The sequence below is a fragment of the Quercus lobata genome, chromosome 7 (assembly GCF_001633185.2).
Source record: "Quercus lobata isolate SW786 chromosome 7, ValleyOak3.0 Primary Assembly, whole genome shotgun sequence".
NCBI classification, from domain to species: Eukaryota; Viridiplantae; Streptophyta; class Magnoliopsida; order Fagales; family Fagaceae; genus Quercus; species Quercus lobata.
Window position 1 is genome coordinate 40564141 of NC_044910.1, and position 23921 is coordinate 40588061.

Sequence of the window (23921 nt, forward strand, 5' to 3'; positions counted from 1 at the left end):
TATTCATGTGAGATGAGAAACAATCACTCCCAGAGTATTGCATAACTCTTATAGTGACAAAGACTTTGATAATTTTACTGTTTGTACTCTAACAGGTGGAGAGGAAAAACATGGACCTGCTAACTAATTGACTACATTTCACAATTGGTAAGTATATATACATGTGGAGACTGCTCATCTGGTGTACAATGCCGGCAAAGCTGCTTCCCATTAACTGATTCTAACTCTTTACACACAAAATTATGAAAAGAATTGTACAATTTTCCCTTTATGGCAATAGAATGACCTAACAAACAATATTCTAGGAAGGCAGTCTTGCTTTGCGCAAAAAATAGGGTTCTGAATACCAATTAGAAGAGACATGTACAACAGTGGTTCTGCAAACAATCACACAAATACAATCATTAGAAATATGAACAATGCAACTTAAGCAGAGACAAGAAAAATTGACCAATCAGGGTATAAATTGCTTGAGATTGTGTTCATCCTAATTCCATTACACCAAAAAGGAATCTGGAAAAGATATAAGAAGATTTGAACCCCCCCCCTCCCCCCCTTCCAAAAAAAGAGAACTAAAATGAAAACTACATATATTGTTGTGGGTGGGATGTTCGTGCACTCATGACTGTTCCCAGCACCACCCAAAAAAGGAAAAGGGTTGGGACATCTCAAGACTTCCTACATTGATATCATATACCATCAAGAAATAAGCACAAGATTAATCCCCTACCATACACAGCTCACACATGAGACAATATCATATCTCAATTTCACTGAACATCACAGCCACCACAAGGTAGCTGCTATATATGCAACATACAATTACCCATACGCATGGGCAGTTCCCAATAGATGTGCCATGCACATCACTAGAGGAAGCCTGAAGTTCAGGTGCTCCTCATAAGCATACCTTTCTGCTTCATTAACTGCCAAGACCTTTACAGATAAAAGGAAATGCAGACCTGGAATCTCAAAGCAAGTTGAAATTTTGAAGCTGCCTAAGATTAAGGGTCCGTTTGGATGGAGGAGTGGAAAAGTGGGAGGATGGAAAATTGTGGGAGGATAGAAAAGTGGGAGGATGGAAAATATTTAGTTTTCCCTCTTGTATGTTTGGTTGGAGGGGTGGAAAAGTGGGAGGGTGGAAAACTCTTTTGTTTGGTTGGAGAGAAAAAGGGAATGATGAAAAATGTAATTTATATAAATTGACTATTATACCCTTGTTGTATAATATGTAAGAAATAAATTTATTTATACTTATTACATAATATTAAATTTATCACATCACATATATAAATTTATATTATTATTTCTTATTATAATGTAAAAATTAGATCAGGTCATATTTGAAAAAAAAAAAAAACGTTCAGGCCACATTGAAAAAAAAAATGTTCAGGTCACGTGAAAAAAAAAAAAAAAAAAAGGAGAACGTTTCAGGTCACAAAAAAAAAAAAAAAAAAAAAAAAAAAAAAAAAAAAAAAAAAAAAGGAAGAACGTTTCAGGTCACAAAAAAAAAAAAAAAAAGGAAGAAGGGAAGGGAGGGCATTACCGTAAAACTGCACTAAGGCAGTTTTCCCCCCTTGCTTTTCCTCCCAATTTGGGAGGAAAAAATTTGTGGGCCCAGGGAGAAAATTTTCTCCCTAGTTTTCCACTCCCTCTATTTTCTTCCCATTTCCAAACAGTGGAAAACTGAGTTTTCCACCCCATTTTCCCTCTTATATTTTCCATCCTCCCTATATTCCACCCATCCAAACACAGCCTAAGGCTTTCCTCCATTTTTTCCCCCAACAAAACTGGCGCTACAAGGAGCTCTATGATTTGTGCACCACTAAATATTGGTAACCAGAAGCTGAAGTTTTAGGCGCACCTGAGGCAATCTGAACAGCTTGTGTTTCATGTCAGACATCATCAAACCTCATAAGAATGCTGTATTATGTGCATGAATAAGACAGTCTTCCAACCCTTTAGGTAAGCAAAGTCATGTCTGAACGACCTGGTTGAGGTGTGGAAGGTTTAATCAATGGCCTCAAAGATTCCATTATACTTGCAAAAGAAGGACGTTTCCAGGGCTCACTGCAAAACCATTTATTAATGAAAAAAAGGTAGCCAAGGAAACTTGTGGACTAGGAATAAATGAATTAGAACTTTAAACTCACTTGGCCCAGCAAGACTCAATCATTGAAGCGATGTGGGGATTCAAATCACGTGGAATCTCAAGCCTTTTTCCCTTAAAGCCAACAGCTGCCACGACCTAAAAGACAGTACACATCAAACTATGTCTAACCAAACCAATGAGCTAAGGCAAACATATTTGCCTGTATGTGCACACTACAGACATTAAAGAGTAAGAGAAAAGGGATGAGGTAACACAAGTTATCTACATGATCAGTAGACCCATTATGCTTTTATTCCATAACATAGTTATACTTTGTAAAGAAGTTAGAAATGCACCAAGATAAAAACTTAATCCAGGGCTGCTGTATTATAGCCAACCTACTTTAATATCTAGTTTAGGGAAGATTTAATCAGCTTTATAGACAACGTTTATCTAGAGCTTAACATGTGTGCATAGAACTGTAAATGAACCGAGCAGTTACTAAACAACTTGGGCTTGGCTTGGAAAAAAGCTTGTTTACGTTTGTTTATTCAACAAATGAGCCAAGCTAAAGCCTAAGTTTAGTCTCGACTATTAAACAAGCTAAACTCAAACATGATAATGTGCTCATGAACAACTCGTGAGTTTGAAGCTCGATTAATGTAATATAACATGTCTATATGTATAAATGTTTAAAATATACTCATATAGTCTCGCATACTTAAAATGGAAGTTTTTGAAATGAAATAAGTATTGGTCAGATTTTAGTGTCCCCAGAATATACTTGTCATATGTTTTGGACTTCCTGTTTACTAAATGCCTTTACAAATTACGGTTCTTCCATAACTTGGACCAGCCTAGCACCAAAATTGTGCTCTCTGGCTTTCAAAATTTTTGCAATCATCAGTTACTAAGACGTTGTGCAAATCTTAAAACCTTATACTAATATTCCTATACTAATATTATATATTATAATTAATAATCAAAATTAGAAATAATAAAAACTGTGTTGTGTAACTTCATTCAAAAAATGAAATTGAATCACTTTAAAATTGGAAAATCATTTCTATTTTGATTTTGATCTTTTTTTATTATTGTATCAAATACATTGTGTATTTTTGAACAAAGAGTGACCTTATATTATACTAGAATCCCCCTTTTTTTACTTTAACAATACTTTATTACTTTCCCTTTTCCGATGTCCATTCCAAGTTATAGAAGCAAAATATGAGCACAATCATACTCATACACTCCTACATTCACTTTCCATGATTTGACTTATCAAAAACAAACTACAACCTGTGCTGGATTTGAATCTCATCGTATTCTTTAGGCTTCTTTGTGTGCATTGTACATGAAGTAGTCTCTTTTCTAATAAATTTATCTTTACCCTTTAAAATTTAAAAAAAAAAAAATATATATATATATATATATATATATACCTGTGCTGGATTTAAATTACTCCATGGCTGTTGCAATGTTGCAAGCTCCCACAAGATTACACCAAAGCTATAAACATCTGATTTCTCATTTGATGGCTCATCACGAAGAACTTCTGGGGCCATCCACTCAGGCTAATTACATAGAAGAGAAATAGTTACATTTCCTGTGTTAAAATAATATGGCTCATGCCTTCTTAACATAATAACCAGCTGAAGTATTGTTGTCAAGTTCAATAGAACATACCGTACCAGCAGCTGACTTTGATGACAGAAATGTGCTTGCCTTTAGTCGGGAAAGACCAAAATCACAAACCTAAATGAACAGCCATTCAAGCAGTATGAGGAAAAAGGTAGAAGCACTCACCAAATATAAAAACAAGAAGTCCTCTACAAATTACAGCTTCAACTCTAATGGATAACACCAGAAATAGTCACTATAAACTATACGGAGAATCTGAGCAGATAACAAGAGGGTACAGAATATACTGTTTCCCATTGAAAGACATAAAGTTTGCCGCTTGTACAGGTTCATATCAATAAAAAATAATTCCATGAGAGCCAAAGGAAAATAACAGCAGCAAAATTATGGTGCCTGGCTCATTAATCATTAACATGAAAGTTGACAATGTACTTCACAAACTTGAAAACTTTGCACTCCTACCTTCACTGTATATTTTTTGTCAACCAGAAGATTTGGAGATTTTAGATCTCGATGAACAATGGGAGGGTTGCGCTTATGAAGATAATTCATTCCCTTTGCCTGTATAAAACAATGACATATCATTTAGAACAGAAGAACCAAGACAGTTGAGATAATGATGACAAAAGAAACAGCGATGATGATCTGAATGAGAAAACAGAAGAATGAACAAATGCAAGTCTTTGAACACATACCACATCATAAGCCATGTTCAAACGACGCCTCTCATCCAACATCTCTCTTGCACCAGCCTTATGCAAAAGTCGATACAAGCTACCTCTGCACTTTAAGTCAATATTTTAATTCATTGAACAATCTAAACCCCTTAAGCAGATATTAGGGTTTAAGAAAAAATTACAAAACCTTGATAAATATTCTGTTACTATGGATAAGTTTGGGGGCTGAGTGACTGCGCCCATAAAGAGAACAATATTCGGATGCCGTAGTCGTTTCATTATTGCAACCTAACAAACAAAAGAAGTCCAACCACATCTCAAATCAAGGCTCATAAACATAGAAAGCGTGATTAGCTTTCTCAACATTAGAGCAAAATTTGTTCAAGTTCTTAGCCAGTACATACCTCCCTCAAAAATTCTTTATATCTTTCAGCATGAAAGTCTTGTTCCATGAGAATCTTCACAGCAACTTCCTGGAATATAGATTTAAATTTAATATATATATAATGCATAAGTGGATAATAACAACAATATATTAAAAATTACAAACAACACAAGAAACACATAAAGATACAAAACAGATCACATCACAAACATTAGCTTAAAATCAAATTTCGACAAAAAATATTGAAAGGGAATTTCATGTCAAACATTAAACCCCATACATGAAAAAAGACACTGGAGATGCAAACAAAATGCATTATTCTCTCTCAAAAAAAAAAAAAACAGAAGCACATACAATATTAGGATGTGCCTCTCAGCAACAGTAGATGCATAGCTGGTATATATTGTAAATTATTGAAAACAGCTCAAGAATTTAGAGCTGCAATATTAGGCATGTGCCTTAATAACACAACTACTCATTTGAGAATGTTTTGTGCCTCCATATGCTACATCATGCTACTACGCAGGCATCCTAAATGTATGGTTAGCAGCATCAATTTGACATGGTGGAGATTATTGCCTTATATATTATTATTATCATAATGTAGATATAAACACTGATAAAATTAATATAACAAATAATCTTAAGATCCGGCATCATGTTCTTCACCCCAATTACTATCCATTAGTAACACATACTAAAAATTTCACAATTTTGTGGACTTCATTGGATAGCTATGCATGTATGTGCATGTATGTAGAAGCACTCACCTACATAGGCACATAATTAGTTCTCTCATCAAAAGTAGTATTTTGATCCTCAACCCTACCTCTAAAGCCCAAAAGTCAATCATATATTACACATTTCATTTGCAAATACAGTTTGATATTCTCGGATATAAATAAGGCTTGATATTGCTGAACAACGGTCATTTGATCTCTAGATTATATATAGAAACATTATAATTGAGGGATAAGTTGCTTACCGAACCATGCCAGTCACCACGATGAACGGTTCCAAAAGAACCTGAAAAGGAACCAAGTTGATTCTAAGTATTTCCTTGTGCAAAATTATTGCAATAAATTGCATTGCACACAAGAGGTATATGGCCTCTCTATTCTGTTCTGTTAGACAATTATCATGTTCACATATATACCTGCTCCAATTCTTTCTTTTAGAACAAGATCACTCCATGGAATGTCGAATTCCTCTACCTCAATAGAAAGCTCTTTACTTGGTTTACCGGAAACCAGCTGAGCTCCCTCACTGAATCTTGAATCCTTAATAGTATCCACCCTCATATGCCCAACAGGTGGGATATGTTTAAGACGGGTTGTATCTTTGCCAATGGCTGTTGAGTGTGTAATATTTGGAGAAGGATTACACGATTGGAACATTTCAGAATCTCGATCCTGAGCACTTGGTTGAGAAACTTTTGGATGCAGAGGTAAGTGAGAATTTTCATCATTATCACTTGAAATCAGAGTATTGTTGTTTTTGTCTGTGTACTTCCTCTCATACTGCTGAGTATGCATGAAAAACCCAGGATCTTCATTAACAACAATTCCTGTGATAATTAGTCAATGAATTAGAATTATTATACAGGATCAAAACCATAATACAAGAACAATCATTTTAAACTTTACTACACTACAGTATAGTAATTACCACAGCTATATGAGAAACCATAACAACAAGAGGGAAAAAAAAAAAGGCATAACAAATGTGCTGTAATGTGCTGCTAGATGGCCAATGAGCTTAAGCTCAATTGGCACCTCCTCCCCCTAAAAGTGCTAGGTGGAGGATGAGGACATGGGTTCAAGACCTACTGGGTGCGTATGTAACTTACCAATAAAAAAAATGTGCTACTAGATAATGAACAATCCTTTTTCCACTGCAGAAGAAGTTGAATGAGTCTAGAATTATCAAAAGGAGCAGGTGATCCACACCCAAACTTTTCACTTGTCCTTCTATGGTAAAGAGGATGAGATATAAGCTAACATCTTTGCTCACTTACATTCACTTAGGGCTTCAGAAGTTAAATTTTAACAAGGCACAACAAAAATTTTATTAAGTTATTAATATCAATAAAATTTGAACCAAATAATTATCACCATAGGCATTTGGGCAAAAAAAAAAAAAAAAAAAAACTAATTATCCGGAAAGCCAAAAGTACTTATCAATGAAATACAGACTAGTGTTGAACCAAGTATCGTGAGTCACATTACAAGGATACTACCTACTCTTTTCCCCTTGGATTTATTAATTTATATTTAATAAACAAATGCATGCTCTCTAATTACCAAAACCCGGAGTTCAAATTTGAGTTCCCTAACAACCATCAAATTGAGTTTGCACCCCATCCAGCATCAGTGTCTCTGCAACTTGTCATCTGGATTGAATATCAAAACATTTATACCCAAAAGCAGATAATTTTCCATCAATTCCTCATCATAAAAATAAATGGCCTCGAGCAACCAAATACCCATCCCATCAAGTATTAGTAACTTTTTCATTAGGTATTTCAGATCTTCCTTGACTTTTCAGGTGTAAAACAAAAATAAAGTTGGTTTTCACTATAACAAACACCAAAAAAAATTTAAAAAAAGTAGAACATATATAGAGGAAACAAAACATGAAGATAAATAAAACACACATAAATAGGAGCTGCGAGAGTAAGTAAAATGGGATATAACCCTATGTAACTGTTCCTCATATTCCTTTTGTATGGCATGCCACATATAGCTGGTAAAGAGTCCAACATATTATTGTCTAAGTGAACCGTACGTAACTATTGATCACATCCAAGGCCTAGAACCCAACAACAACGACTGAGAATCACCTTATACAGTAGATTGACCCATTAGAGCCTCTAATGCACACAAGTTCTGAAGCACAGTGAAAGGTTGAGAAGAAGAGAAAAATAACAGATTTAAGAAAACTGCATAAAAAACTACAACAAAAGCTACCCACAATTGTTCAATTCTTATTGCCAGGTGAGCATATATATGCCCATTAGAGAATTCTTTTGTAAACAGTTGGCTTACTACATAACCCTATGTAATTGTTCCTCATATTCCTTTTATATGGCATGCCACGTATAGCTGTCAAAGAGTCCAACATATTATAGTCTAAGTGAACCCTACGTAACTTTTTTTTTTTTTTTTTGATAAGTAAGTGAACCCAACATAACCATTGATCACATATCCAGGGCCTAGAACCCAACAACAATGAACGAGAATCACCTTATACAGTAGATTGTCCCATTAGAGCCTCTAATGCACACAAGTTCTGAAGCACGGTGAAAGGTTGAGAAGAACAGACAAATAACAGATTTAAGAATACTGCATAAAAAACTACAATGAAAGCAACCCCCAATAGTTCAATTCTTACTGCGAGGTGAGCATATATATGCCCATTAGAGAATTCTTTTGTAAACAGCTGGCTTACTACAGATTGATCAAAAAGGCAAATTACAATATAGCAGATATGAATAGCCACAACACTAAGGATTAGCAGATCATTCTAGGGAAAAAGATAAATTAAATTAAAATTCAAGGACAACTTGCTATAATATGAACATATAGCTTACATTGTTACTTTGAGAACACTAACCTGTGGAAGCATCATCAAATACGAGATTAAGTGATTGGCAGTCCAAGAAATACTGCTTGGCCAATGCCCTGAAATCAATGGTGGGTTCAACTGGTTTAAGTCGTGGAAAGCGCAATGGTGAAGATATTGAGATGGAAGAAGGACCATTGAGCATGGAATCAGGCTCACATAAGTAACCTGGATTCCCAATCAAATCAACCAAATATTCCCTGAAATATACAAGAAATACCTCATGAAGTCTCTAACAATAGGATAATACTGAACTATAAAATGGAGACCACAAAAATATAATATGTGTGTGGGGAAAATATGTAATTAGTAAAGGACCTGAGGTACAGTTTCTTATGTGTTGTACCTTAAGTTCCCCATTGAAGTTCAACAATGTGGCTGCATTGTCCAATAAGTGACATGATTGAATTTAATTGGTGAACCTAAGGTATAATGCCTAAGTAATTGTACATAAGTTTTGTCCTTAGTTATATATGTGTGCGTGTGTGTGTGTGTGTGTGTGTAAATTTACATATGCTATTAATATCATAAATAAACCAGGGCAGGTGCATCTTTTTTCCTTTTCCCTTTTGTTTGGGGGCAAGATTAAAACAAACTGAAGCAGGACACCCGATGCATGAACAGTGTCCCCTCAATAGCTCCTCCAGATAATTTCAAAATATTAGATGACAAGACATTTTCAGCAGAAATTCCAACCTCATACTTCATGACCAAAAAGGAAAGTAATACTAAATTCAAAACCATTACAAATTATTCTATAAGACCATAACCCAACTTGATCAGATTAATCTTACATTCATGTGAATTGTGAAACACAAACATGTGCTCACAGGAACAGACTCACTGTCACAGAAGGAATAAATTCTGCGACACTACAAAAATAGATAACTTACAGTCCCAAGAGAAGTTGCATAACATATGACTTAAACCCAAGGAACACAGTTAAAAATTGCATTACTAAGTCAATAATAGATACCATGAATACCAATAAATCATACCTATCAAGCCCAAACCGGACAAGACAAGAGGAAGCATCATCTCTTGTGCAGTATTTACAGCCTTTGGCTATTCGACACGGTAAATCAATTGTGTCAGCTAGCACCTGCAAAGATCATATTTGCACAGATCCCCTCAATTATATTAAAAATAAACAAACACCAAAAGCCACTAAGAGTTGCGAATGCAGTAGCTAAAAGGGTGAATTGACAACTAAATTCCTTGACTACATAGGAAAAAAAAATAATATGTTAACCTTTGTTGTGTCAGTATTGCTATAGAAGTTTTGTTTTGAAAATTTGTAATTGACCATCCAAGTAAAGTGTGGAGTATGTGAGAATGTGCAGTATTAATATTATGTAGTAAGTTGTGTCCTAGAATGTCTGAGACTACATAATAAGTTGTCTTGGAAACTATCTGGAATTTATTACATATCTTTGACTAGTCAATCTCTGTATCCCTTATAAAGTTTTCTATAAAAGATTGACTAGTCATTCTATTATAGAAAACTTAGATTATTCCTAGAATTACTCCATTTTCTGCCTTCTAGGCTTTCTCTATTGTTTTACAACAAAGACATCAACTTTGCTGCCTTATTCGGGCTGCATCAGTTGCACAAAGTTTCTTTTTCTTTCTTTTTTGGTAAGTATCAGTTGCACACAGTTTCACCAAAGGGAAGAAAAATTTTGAACTTTAATCAAGATACATAGCTCTAACAATAAAAACACTTAAAACTTCCAGAGCAAGGCAAAATGAATAAATCATATATAGATTGGGAGCTTACTTTAAACAATATAGCACGATGTGTGCAGAGGCCAACAGATAGGCTACCTATTGGAACAACAACAGATCCTAAGCAATCTCTTAGCTCATCAATGCACTCTCTCCAGATGGGAACAAATTCATCTTCTCCAGTGGAAGCTGAACCCCTTGTGATAGCAATAAAAAGTTGGTTACAAATGTATGATGGGAACAGATATGTTCAGGGAATTTGAAGACAAAAGGTGTAGTTCAAACAACTCACCCCATACGGTTGCAGATAAGCTTTGCAAGCTGATCAACAACCTCTTTTGTGGTTATGCAGCTACCAGAAATGCCGAGGACCCTATTTTGGAGTTCCTTTAAGCTTGGATCACCACGTCGATCAATCAAAACTACTTCAATTGCAGAATCAGTGGTTGGATCAACAGACTTTAGTGATTCAATTGATGGAATACGACCATACTCTTGAAGATCAGTGCAAACAGTCCAGACATATGGGTCCATCCCATGAATCAGATAAAACCCATCAGGAACTTTGTCGAAGTATGACAGGCAGCCATTCACCTGATACAGGTTAGATTAATAAAGCAGGATACTCAGTGTTAGATGCATACATGTATTATGTCTGCAAAACATAACATGCATCTACAAAATCAATAATTTGGTTGTGTATATCATAGGAAAAGAAAATAATACTTAGAGCCTGTCTGGTATTGCATTTACAGAGGGAGAAAGAACTTTACAAGTTCTTAAAGCTCTTTAGCAAAATTTGTCACACCCACACGTTGGCAATTTTGCTAAAGAGCTTTAAGAACCCCCTGACGGGGAACGTAAGTGGAAGCCACTTTAAAGACCTATAAGAGGAGAGGGAAAGCCAGTTCTAGTGCTCAAGCATGAATTTAGGGCGTTTCTTATTTTATTGTTTATTTGCTGCCAGATCAGCTTTAATTAAGCTCTACTAGAATAAGGCAATTTGGTAATTTCCAGAAATCTGAAATCGGCTATCCTCAGCTGTACCAAAGGCCCATGAGACTTATTTTCTGTTTTTAGTAATTTTCCTATTTGGTTTAGAAGTTATTAAGCCCTTTTTTGTTTGTTATTAGTAATCGTGGTCATTCTAGGAAAGGATTTAACAATAGCCTATATAAAGGCTTTATTGTAGACTATTGTAGTCAAGATATTCATAGTGAAATTGATTCTAATAAGATTTCAGCAGCTTATTTTAAGCTTTGAGGGTGTGATTACTTAGAAAAGCTAGGTGCAATTGCCTAGTGTTTTATTTATCTTGTTTTTTAATTCTATCCCCTGTTTCAACCCCAAACTATCATCAAGATTCAATCTTTTATAACCAAAAACTGTTGGACATCAATCATTATTCAAGAATCCATCAAGAACTTGTCAAAAAATCTATTGTTGTGCTAAATTCTTAAAGATCCTACATAATCCCCTCCCCACTTAAAGCTGGAAAACAGGTTTAAGCTAAAGCTATTTTTTTTTTTTGGATAAGTAAGAAAGATGTACATTGAAAAAAGCTGCTTTATGCAAAAAGAGCACAAAGCAGACCAGAAAAATTACAAGGGAAGAGAAAAAAGAAGAAAATTAATTAAAAAGAAGAAGAGAATTAAGGAATAAAGGGAAAGAATCACTAGATGTGAGTCCCCAAGCCCTAGACCAGTCAAACAAAGAGCCACTAAAAGAAGCAAGCAGCTGGTCTCACAAACTATCCATGTCATTAAAAGTCCTCCAATTACGCTCCCTCCAAATACACCGCATTAAGCACAACGGAATTGAATTCCAAATGCTTGACGAGTGCTTCCCAAGCCAATTCCACCAACCAAAGAGAATATTTGAAACTGTTCATGGTAAGACTCATGGAACCCCAAATGATTTAAAAACAAAGCTCCACAGCCGATGAGCCTGCTCACAATGAAGCAACAAATGATCCACAGTATCCCCATAACAACGACACATAACATAAATCAAAACCCCTACACCTCAAGTTGTCACCCTTAAGAATCTTATCCCAAGCTACAGTCCAAACAAAAAGAGAAACTCGTTGAGGGGCCTCTACTTTCCAAACACCTTTCCAAGGAAAGACGACTGAAAAGGGACCTCTCAACTCATTATAAAACGAACGGATATCAAAATCCCCATTCCTCTTCAACTTCTGTCTCATACGATCCTCACTTTCTAAAGAAGGTGTATTGAATTCCACGATATGAAGGAAATCCAGCATTAAATCCAACTTCCAGTCATTTAGATCCTAAGTGAAACGTACATCCCAGCCATTTAGTGTCAAAGTCCTTTCACAAATTGCTTTAGCTTTCAATAAAAATAATGAATAAACATAAATCACTATGCTTATTTTCCAAAATGATACTCGATGCCCACCTATTATGAAAGAGAGAGAGAATAATAATAATAATAATAATAATTAAATGAACATTGGCCATTAATTGAATTGGTTGGGTTTAAGTATGAAAAAATAAAGCACTCTTATTATGTCTTCTTTTGTTATTTCTTAATTCTTACATCTAAAAGCTCTTTATCAAGTTTGTTACCAAACGAGTGTAACAACTTCAAAGCACTTTATCACTATAATTGCCAAATACCTCAAACGCTAAATCTCTTTTTAGTTAAAGCTATTTATCAAAAGCTCTACAGCTAAAACTCTACTCCCTACATCAATGCCAAATGGATGCTTAAAATTTTGTTTCAACCCCAAACAGATTTATAAGCCTCATTCAATAGACACAACCAATATCTATATTATTACATTAACCCAACCCCCCAACTAGTGAAGGGGTGCATCTGAACGGTGTCACAGTTCAAATTTCCATAACTCTCTCAGTTATCCCTTCCTAACAATTGTCCAGTTTCTATTTTGAGGTTTTATCTAAAGTATTTAATCAGGATTCGCTACAAAATGTTAACTTCTACATTAGTGAAGTATTCGATATCTACAGTGAGGAATCCACAAAACAATTCTATCTAGACTAGTTCACTTTAGTAAACCCTCCACCCCAACCCTGCCTCTCTCTTTGTTTAATATAGTTATAAGCTCCTATTTGCTCTCTCTACAGAAAACCTACCAAAACCTGCAAGTACTTAAGATAAATATAAAAATATAGATATACATATCATAAATGGTAAAGTCTTTTATGTTTTCCAACTCCTTTAACCATATTGAGTATCAAATTCGGGCCTACAATTCCCAAAAGAAGAAAAATTAAAATTCACTTTCAAAGGCTGCTGATGTTGATTTCCCCGTACAAATTTACAATAAAACCACTCCTGATCACTTCGAAGATAATAGAAGGACAGCTTAGTTTTCCTAGAGCAGACGCTTATATTTCTATGGTTTATGCTGCTCCATTTTGCACTTGCTATCTTTCCCAGAAGAAGCCTTAGATTAGATTACCACCGCTTAAATTCAATCTTGAAATCCAATGCTATCTTTCAAATCAAAATGTAAATGACCATGATCTCTACAACTGCATTAACCTACGTAGTTTTTTTCCATACAGTTCCCTCACATACGCTCGTACTGTCAATATTTCTCATTGCACACGACAACAATGTTTTCAATGAAGTCCTCCCATCTTGCTATTGTTGGTTTGGATTTGCTTTCTTTGCTAAAAGTCAGCAAAAGTACTAAGTTGTAACTAGAAAAGGCGAGGCTTTAAAGAATTGTACATAAGCAAATAAGCTAAATAAGCTCCAAAACTAAAGCCAACCCAATTACACACCTCTAGTTTCCATAATTCCAACTTTTATTCCCTTTTTCACAAAACAAAACCTTATGCTAATACCTCATAACAGTTAAAACAAGCATTAATGTTAAACCCATGATTCGAAATTCCCATATCAATGCGCCCACAAAGTTAAAGACATCTAACTTGGCTAAAGCTTTTGCTAGGCATTCAATTCAGTAACTATAGAAACAATTACGCTTAGTAATCATAAAACAAAAATCAAACTAAAGGAAATTACCCAGTAACGATGAGAAATGGTCTCAGCGGAACCCGACCTCGACGCCGATTCGTCAGGCACGGGATCCAAGAAATTAGGGTCATCGGCACAAGTTGCCTCCGACGAGAGCCGCAACGCCAAAGCAAGCTGCAATTGGTAACTCTCCTCCGTCTGCTGGGCCCAGCTCTTCCGAGAAAAGGACCCGCCGCCGGTGTTCCCCACCGCCTTAGCTCTGAACTCGCCGATTCTGAAAACGTCGTCGTGCGTGTACGTTCCCAAACCGTCGATCTCGTTCGCCGCCGACGTGGACAGCGTCGGCCCGTAGTACTCGCCGGAGAGCGAGCTCTCTCCGAAGCTACTCCCACTCGATTGCCTCTGAAGCCCTATCGACGAGTACAGGTTCCCGATCCGATTCCCTCTGTGATCACCAACCGCGTCCCAATCCAACGGCCTCTCCGCCTTCAACTTGTTGTTGTTCTTCGACTCGCCGGACAACGAAGACTCGTAAAACGACGTCGGAGCTCCGGCAGACGATGTGACGTACTGGTCGTCGGGGACTTGGCTTAGCAACGTGTAGTTCGATCTTCTAGCAGGCATTTCCATCTAGATCTTCACAATCCAAAATCTCCTTCCCCCTCACAAAACCCTAAAATCCGCCATTGTTAAAGGAGCGAGAAAAATGAAATTGGGAGGTCTTTGAAGTCTCTTTCTCTCTCTAGAATTTTTGGTGGACGAAGTTTCTCTCTCTAGAATTCGATTGTCGGAGCGAGAGAAAGGAAAGCGGTGCGGTTTTATTCGGTGGCGTAATCGTAATATTCTTTTTGTTTTTTCTTTTTCTTTTTTAAATACACGATCAATTTATATTTTTTAATGCTTTTCGGTACGTACCGGGTGCCCGATACGCCCGATTTTTCGGTCACGCGGCCGTTGGACTTTCCTGTTTAGGTTGGTTTGTCTATGTGCATGCGTGTGCGCAGCTAGATTTTGTTATAGACAATGGTCTATTTATGCATATAGAAGAAAGATATACATGTGTGATAATATTCCATATATGGGACCATATCACTGCAATTTTTTCCTTCTTTTTCTTTTTTTCAAAATTTTTTTTTTTTTACTCTATTCATTGTACTTGTTGAAGTATATATATTGTACTATGATTCTCCAAAAAAAAAATAATAATAATAATAATAATAATTAAGTATAGTACTGCTACAATTTTAGAAAAATGTACGAATGGATAAATAGATAATACAATATCTATCCAATACCTATAATAGTACATAATTGAGTATAGGGGAAAGAATATGGCTTAATAAATAAAATGAAAGAATGATTTTTAATCTCTATATATAATTATTTTTTTGAGAATCCAATTACTATATAAAATTATAATACAAATTTTTGTGTCCACCTTTTGTACTCCAAAAATACCCCTAAAAACCACATAACCTTTTTATTTGGCAAAAACTAGTAAATACAAACAAATAAATAAATTCGTAAAATCTTTGAAATAGAAGGATTTTTTTTTTTTTTTTTGAGAAGATGAAATGGAAGGACTTGGTATTTTATTATTTAAATCTAAAAATAAAAAAATTTAAAAAAAACCCTTTAATTTAGTTTTTTTTGTTTTTGAAGAAACCCTTTAATATTGTTAATTGTTCTACTTGATAAATAATAATTAATGTCATACAATGGGCTTAAAATAAGCATAGTTATTCAACTACTATACCTTTACAAAATTAAAAGGCAGTTCATAATATCAAATTTGTTACACCTTAGACAACGTTTAAAAAAAAACACAAACAAACAACCCAACGTAAGTTTAGGCTTTAAAAAAATGGCCTTCAAACGTTAATAAAAGGAAAGAAAAACTTCTTAACAATAAAATAACTTTTTTTTCCCTCTAAAGTACTGTTCTATGTACTAAACTGCTACTAATTTCTTTAATTAATGCATATCAAAAAGTGAGTTTGGCATCCCCTGATTTTTGATAGCTTTTATCTTTTCTTAGTGAAGTTTTCAATATCTAATTTCTCAAGGCCTTTTAACTTAAAAACAAGACCAAAAAAAAATGTTGGCTTGTTTTTAGAAAGAGTTGGTCTGTTTGTTTGTTTTTTGTTTTTTTTTTAAGTAAAATGTGAGGGGAAAAAAACTTGTAAGCAAACTTAATATTGCTAAATGGACACCTAATTAAATAGAGGGCGGCTGTTGGGTTTTGGTACTTTAAAATTTCTACCTTTACTTCTAACAAAATAAATAAATAGCGCCCAATTAAATCGTGTGTTATTAATGCTTCAATTTTGTAACTTCTAATGGAATTTAGTTATATTAAACGTCTCTTAATGTTTATAATGGAAGTGTTCAAGAGTCAATGCACTATTTCAATGTAATATTAATGAAAACTACCAATGGCGCTAAGAAGAAAAATTTGTCATCTATTGATTAATACATAATGGTATTCACTTATAATCCTCCCCATTTTAGTAGTAATTAAATAGGTGATAATTATTATTATTTTTGTATGCAATATTTCACGCTTTTGCCATTGAGTTTTAGTATTATCTACATTATTTAATTTTTTTTATATCAAATAGAAATATTATTCTAACATAATCTAAACGTATATGTGTGTAAAATTCATTTATAAAGATTTAAATTCTGACCTTTCCCCCACCCCACTGCATCATTTAATATTGTTTTCATCATTTAATTTAATTTTTTCTTTATGGGAACCATCATTTAACATCGGTACTGACTAATATTAGTCAGTCTACAAAAGAAGACTAAACCTAGAGGGATAGGGATAAATCTATAAATTAAAAAAAATAAGAAATAATACCAACAAGGCAACAACAAACAAACAAATGAATATAAAAAATTAAAGATATAGAGAGATAGAACTTTAATAGTTTAAAATGACAACTTTTAGTAGTCTGTATTAAAATCATAACAAGTACAAATTTCACCAACTTGGTGCCGGGCCCTGGTTCCATTTTCCTCTTGCATGGTTTGTTCAGACAAGTATAAATTAACATTGTCCAATTAAAACTGATATTGCAAATTTGATGTGGCTTCTCTACTGTTTTCTCTCTCTCTTTCTCAATGGGCTTCTTTTTTTACTTAACAAAAAAACAATAAATATCATTGTCACTCATAAAAGTCATGATCTCCATACAGTATAAAATCCCAAGCTTTACCAGTTGCAGTGTTAAAAAAAGAACAAGTAGACTCCTTATACTCTGCACCCCATAGGAAACAAATTATTGTAATGTTAAATCAAATAGAGTTTCTTGTTTGGTTTGGAAAAGAGGAGCAAAAGACTTTCACTTAGTGGGAAACTAGGGACTGTATTGCAGTGAGACTTAAGCTAAACACATTGAAATTAACCATTTTTTAAAAAGAGTTTCAATTTACGGCGTTCGCTCTTGATGATAGTTCTTTATCATCAAACGAAGACATTAGTCAATTTTTTTAGTATAGACAGGGATTGAACTCCAAATTTCTTATTTAACCATCAGCGACTTTATCGGTTGAGCTAATTGGAACTCACAACCATAATCCTAATTAAGTAAAGTACTTTATTTAAAAATGATTGGAACAACTTAAAAAAACAATAATTAAGGAGGTTGATGGATCCTAGTTGAAGCTTGAAAATGAAGAATAAACTTTCTGTACTATAGTCCAAGTGGGATTAGACCGAAGTTTGCCAGCTTGATTTGTCATAATAGGGGAGAAGCACTAAGTTCATTGACTCAACAGGATTAGCGGCATCGTTGTCGGGAGGTTAGTGAGCAATGACTAGTGGATTTTGTGCGCGAAACATGGCATTGGATATTATGATTTGAGCTTTTATTTCTAATGGGCCTATATGGCTCCGGCTTCTTTTCACATGTACAATGGATTGGAGTCAGTTTATCTGAAATGGACTTCATTGTTTTTATTTTGTGGACTCCTTTCCCTCCTTTTCCACCACCCACAAAAGGCTTGGTTAATATATAATCTATGGGAAATGTCTCTTTCACGCATGTCTGTCACACACCTTTTGAAGCCATGATTTATGTGCAAAAATAACGGGGTATAAACTATATAGTATGCGTAAGGGCTAGATTTTGACCCTCAACCCACTAGAAAAGGATGATGGTCTAACGAACCCAAAACAATATATTTGTTAGATAATAAATCTTACAGGTAAGACTCAGCAAATCATGTATGCGCCATAATAGATTGGATTCACGCTAGAAATATAAGAAAACACAGTTTGAAGGGAATAACACTCTTCGGTCAAGTTCAAGGATGAAGTGTTTTTATATTCACTCAAGTTTATCCAAGTCCAAGATGTTCTCTCCCCGTTTTATTTGTTTTTCCAGTGATTCCATGCCCCATTTCTCACGGGGGTCTTTTTTTTATATAGTCATATTCCTTTTAATCCTAGTCTTCCACCTGTTGATTATATAAGTGATCTTCTGGATGCTTGTTCCATCAGAGCCCTCCTAGAACCTTTGTGTGTAGCTGTAAGGCTTAATATCACTGTTCAAGCATCATTTCCACATAAATGCGACCAGTTGGTTAGGTGTAGAACATTTTTCTCAGATATTTCCTAATTCACTGTAGATTCTTTTATCTGAAACTTATCCTTAGAAGTATGGTACCCCTCTTGCACGGTATTCTCTGGGAGGAAGTTTGGATCCTCGAGAGACAACCTTCGTTCGTCATTACTTGTCTTTGTCCTTGTCCCATTACCCTACATGCTTATCTTACTGTTCGACCCTTCTTGGGCTACCCTATAACCTCAGGCATGGCCCACGGCCCAATACTCTTACTCAGCTCATTTATCCCCACAGTATGTATAACATACGTGTGTGCAAGAGACATTGCCTATAATCTATTATACATATAAAATTGAAGTTTGGACGTTTCTATTTGAATCATCAATAAGTGTTAGCTCAACTACAAGTTTCTTGGCAAAACTAAAGACGTTTGACTTTTAGTTTACCTCATACTACCATGCCATATTAGCTTTTGAATTATTTCAATTTTACACTTTATTAATTTTTGTATATAAATAAGGTTGGGTTCAAATTATACCTTGTATAACTTTAAGTAATATTAGCCTCTGTGTGCTCAGAGGCTCTTCTATTTTTTTGGTAAATTTTAATAATTTTTTGATCTCTTACACAAAATGCACTAAAAAATTAAACATGTAACTCTGGGCTTACTAAACTTAGGAAGGCACTTCCCAAATCCAACTCCCACGATACATTCTAACATATATTTAGATCCAGATGACATAAAATAATTACCTCTAGAGATGATGTTGCTCTGTTAGAAATGTAGACTCCATAATGAACTTTAGCAGCCGGGTTGTCAACATGAAGGAACTTCAAAATGGTGGCATATCATTTGTAGCACGGACTTCATGTCCCTTACCCATTGATTGCAAACTTTTATCCTTAAAACATAAAACAACGTTCATTACAGAGGCTACATACAAAAATAGTTGTTGCTATGAAGGATAGGGATGGAGGGAGAACATTATAACTACTTAATGATAATGGATGGAAGTTTGAAGTTGTGTTCATGAGAATTTGTAGGCGCATTTTTTTTTTTAAGTGAAAGTTCATCGTAGTTTATCTTATCCAATTGTTAACTTTTTTTTTTTTTTTGCTAACAATATCGGTGGTTAGTTAAGGAATAAGAAAGAATTTTGAACAATTAAATTTTTTTTAATCTATACTACAATTAAATTTTTTTGTTAACTTGTGATTGTGGGAGAGTGGTAGTTTTATCCGAAATTTTAGCATATTTTACTTGAGTTTTTAAATGTGAAGTTATCTAAAACTTGTATTGTTTTTAAACTTTGAATTTGAAAAAAAGAAAAAAAAGAAAAAAAAAAAGGGTGTTTGGGGTATTTTTTTTCTATAAAATGTAGGATATATATATATATATATATATATTTTTTTTTTTTTTCCAAATAGGAACGTGGAAGATAATTTTTTTTATATACAATGTGGCTTTTTTCATTAGGTTTTTTTGTTTTTAATTTTTATCCATTTAAGATTTTAAACCATTTCTTTTGATTTAGAGATAAAGATAAGTTTATATTAAATTAAGAGTATTTCATTAGTTGTGTTTTTTTTTTTTTTTTTAGAATAAAATATTAGAAAACTGTGTTAGAAATAGTAGCTTAGTGGGAGTGTTCCTATTTTATAGGCAATATTTTTTCAAATTTATCTAAAATTTAGGACTTTTTAAATTGGTAATTTTACATGTCTAACCCTACTATTTAAGCTTTACAGACTAGTAAATTTGAGGGTATTTTGGGTATCAAAATTGAGGAATCCAAACAAATGAAACCCCTTAAATAATAGTATAGATTACACAATTCAATATTTTTTAATTGGATGCGAATTTTGAAAAACCCATCGTTGGACTACATTATCTTTAGGGATAATTGCACTTTACCCACCTGTGGTTTGCCTCTATTTTGGTTTGCCTACCCGGGGTTTCATTTTTGACACTTTACCCACTTGTGATTCCCTCCATTACTCATCCGTAACCCACCTCCAGTGCAGTCATTACTCTAACACATAGACTCATCAAAAACAGATCAAACACTCCTCACTCCCAAAACACACTCTCATCCAACGTGCTCACCAAACGAAGATCACAATGCAATATGCTTGAGATAATGGACTGAGAAACTCCTGGGTTTTGATCGTGCAAGCAAACCGAGCAAAAAGGAGACACAGTGTTCAGCATTTGAGCTGTTGCAAATAGTATTTTTTATTTTTGGTGCTTGATCCGTTTGTCTTCTCTTGATTGGGTGAGTTCCTGACTTTGTTAGCTTCAAGTTTTGGTTTTCTTTTACTATCACATGCTCTGTTCATTTGATTTTAGGTAGACCCTTTAAATTTTTGAAACCTAGGGTTTTTAAATTCTTTTTCAAAATTGGGTTTTTGCTTGCTATGTCTTCATCAACTGGCAATGGGTCTACAACTAATGGTTTCTACCGTCCCTTAGATGGCCATTTATGTACCCATGAGAATTGTGCCCTACGAACAAGTCGAAAATCTGGTAACTATAAAAGAAGATTCTTCAATTGTAGTCAATTTAATGTAAGAAACAATTCCATTGGTGTATTTCATTTGAATTGAATTGAATTATTAGTTGTGATTAATTGTGAACTGTGAAATTAACTGTTGTAATTTTAATGATCATATTGGTCCCAAATGTGGCTTCTTTCAGTGGGTGGATAATGAAACTTGTAGGAGTGAAACTGCCCCACTTGTCCGTGAAAGGATAATTATGCTTGAGAATGAACTACAACTTGCAAATCAGAGAGAAATGAGAAGTAGGGAAATTGAAGAAAGATCTAACCAGAGGGAAAAAGAAACTCATGAGCTTTATGTAGAAGCTAGGAAGGAACTTAAGAGGATTAGAGAGAGTGAGAGATTGTACAAGCTGGCACTAGTTTTGTCATGGTTATTTTTCATTTTTGTAATGTTGTCGTTGTGTTTTACCTTAATGAACAACAATGTAAGGGTGAGGACCCTTAATCTGTCATGATGCTTGGGGGGCTGTTGAAATGTGGTTGGGTAATTGAATTAAGTTCCTGATTATTGTATCCATTTCTTGAAATACTAAGTGTTGTTTTTGTGCAAATGTTCTATAGTTTATTTATTGTTTTTGTGCAAATGTTCTGTAGTTTATTTATTGTTTTTACTTCCTGCCCATAAATAGATCCATATATATTGATTTTGGTTCTATGCTACACCTGCCCATAAATGGACCTATGGTCATGACATACACATGATTTGTTGTGTCAATACATACACCTATGTAAATCTACCAAAAGCAAAGACAAGCACAAGACATCAAAACACTTTATCCTGTGTCAATGCACATTAACATTAATAAAATCCTAATAATGTCATAATCTGCCAAAAGTGAAGACAGCCATTGTGACTTTATGTCACATGCAGACATATTTACAACCAAAACCCAACTACTAGTCCACCACATATCAGGCATACACATCTTCCAACCAAAATTGCCAATACTGTTTTTGACACTTGACCAATTTAAATACTAGTTACATTAATTGTGGGAACTATAACAAAAAAAATGGTTGAAACTTTAACATTTTCCATATTTATTTATTGCCTTTTGTGCCCTTACCAGCAACCTTCTTGCCGTTTCCACCAACTGGTTGAAACTTTATTGGCATTGATACACCAAACTTTCTACCTTTAAACCCCCTAGCAATAGCAACAGCACCACTACCACCAGATGCACTTGGCTGCATAACCAAAATCCAGCAGTTAGCAAGATGGTCCAACAATAGCAAGTAAGAGGAAAAAAACAAACCAAATAGATATTAGTAGAGTTGGCTGAGATGGTAAAGAATCTCATGTCTCTCTAGGGGTATGGCTGCTTGGTTGTGAGGATGAAGAGAACCAGTTGGCTCTAGATGTAGTTGGAGGTTGAGTTGTTGCCTTAGATCTATTGTTTGGTGCAGGTTGAGATGCAGTTTGACCAAAAGCTCTGTATACAGGCTGAGATTTAGTACTTGGTGGCTGAGATGCAGTTTGAGGTGTTGCAGTCTGCTTTGTTGTTGTAGACCTACTGCCTTGTGCCTACAAATAGGATTTGTACAAGTTACATACACATGAAATATATGAGGAAATGACTATAGTTCAAAGCATGGAAATACTTACAGTTTTTTATTTAGCAAGTATATTTCTTCTCTACCATGGAGTTTCACCAATGATGCCTACCTTGCACCCTTTTGCATTATGTCCTTCTTTTTAGCACTTCCCACACTTGATTGTCTTGTTCACCTTAGAAACTCTATAAGGATTCCTTAACTCTTTAGGATCTCTTTTTCTTTGCTTTGGTGGTTTGCCAAGTGGTTCATACACATGAGGAGCAACAGAAGTAGGTTGTTTAGTCTCAACCCACTCAAACTGGCCAGGCATTGACTGTATTATCTTTTTGTAAGTTTTAACAAATGTCTCTTTTAAGTAACAAGGATGTACATAGTCCTCCACTTTCTCCAGGTTCTTAACAATAGTAGAGATCCCATGTTTGCAAGGAAATCTTGTCAAATCCCAAATCCTACAGCTGCATGCTTTCCTAACCAAGTCAATCATATGTCTCTCACGACCATTATCAACCTCATACATAAACCTGCCTGATGGAGTAGCACTGAAAGGTATAGATTCATGTTTTAACTTCTCTAATTTGTCTTAAATATTAGGATAAACCTTTCCAGTGTATTTTGCTATACCTTTCATCTTTTTGTATTATTTGGTCATGAGTCTAACTCTGATCCACTCCAACATTGCTAAAATTGGTTTATCCCTAACTTCTAAGATCATGGCATTAAAAGACTCACTCAAGTTATTAGCTAAACAGTCACACAAAGCTCTACTACTAAAGTGAGACTTAGACCATTGTGCAGGGTTGATGTCAGCAAGATACTCTCATGCCTTGACATCCAAATCCTTTAGTTCCTGCATTATTCTCTCAAACTCCCTAATTATTGTGGCTCCAGCATATCTCCACAATGCATCCTTCAACTCCAAGCCCTTATGATCCACTTTAAAATTATTATAGATATGCTTCACACAATATCTATACTCACAAGTTGGGAACAGCATCTCAAGTGCAGGTATAAGACCCTAATTCATATACAAAACAGATTAAGTAAATATGTTAGTTAAACATGTTAAAATGAACTGAGGCACGTATTATTAAACTTTAAATATGT

The 23921-nt window shown here is 34.7% G+C and overlaps 1 protein-coding gene across 1 annotated transcript; it reads right to left on the minus strand.

Moving 5' to 3' along the window:
- Positions 1-35: 35 nt before the first annotated feature.
- Positions 36-14961, minus strand: LOC115952821 (serine/threonine-protein kinase CTR1). The gene is made up of 16 exons (XM_031070113.1): positions 14171-14961; positions 10440-10741; positions 10200-10344; positions 9418-9521; positions 8411-8619; positions 5952-6362; positions 5781-5821; positions 4815-4883; positions 4598-4698; positions 4429-4513; positions 4196-4294; positions 3779-3847; positions 3535-3666; positions 2154-2248; positions 1865-2070; positions 36-377 (listed from the first exon to the last, which is right to left on the minus strand). The coding sequence occupies exons 1-15, from the start codon at positions 14750-14752 to the stop codon at positions 1962-1964; spliced, it is 2553 nt and encodes an 850-aa protein (XP_030925973.1). The 5' UTR covers positions 14753-14961; the 3' UTR covers positions 36-377; positions 1865-1961.
- Positions 14962-23921: the final 8960 nt, after the last annotated feature.

Coding starts and splice junctions, on each gene's coding strand:
- LOC115952821 (XM_031070113.1), bottom strand. CDS start 14,752: ATGGAAATGCCTGCTAGAAGATCGAACTACACGTTGCTAAGCCAAGTC. Junction 6,363..8,410: donor ATTTGATGATGCTTCCACAG/GTTAGTGTTCTC, acceptor TAATTATCACAG/GAATTGTTGTTAATGAAGAT. Junction 2,071..2,153: donor ATTGAGTCTTGCTGGGCCAA/GTGAGTTTAAAG, acceptor ATGGTTTTGCAG/TGAGCCCTGGAAACGTCCTT.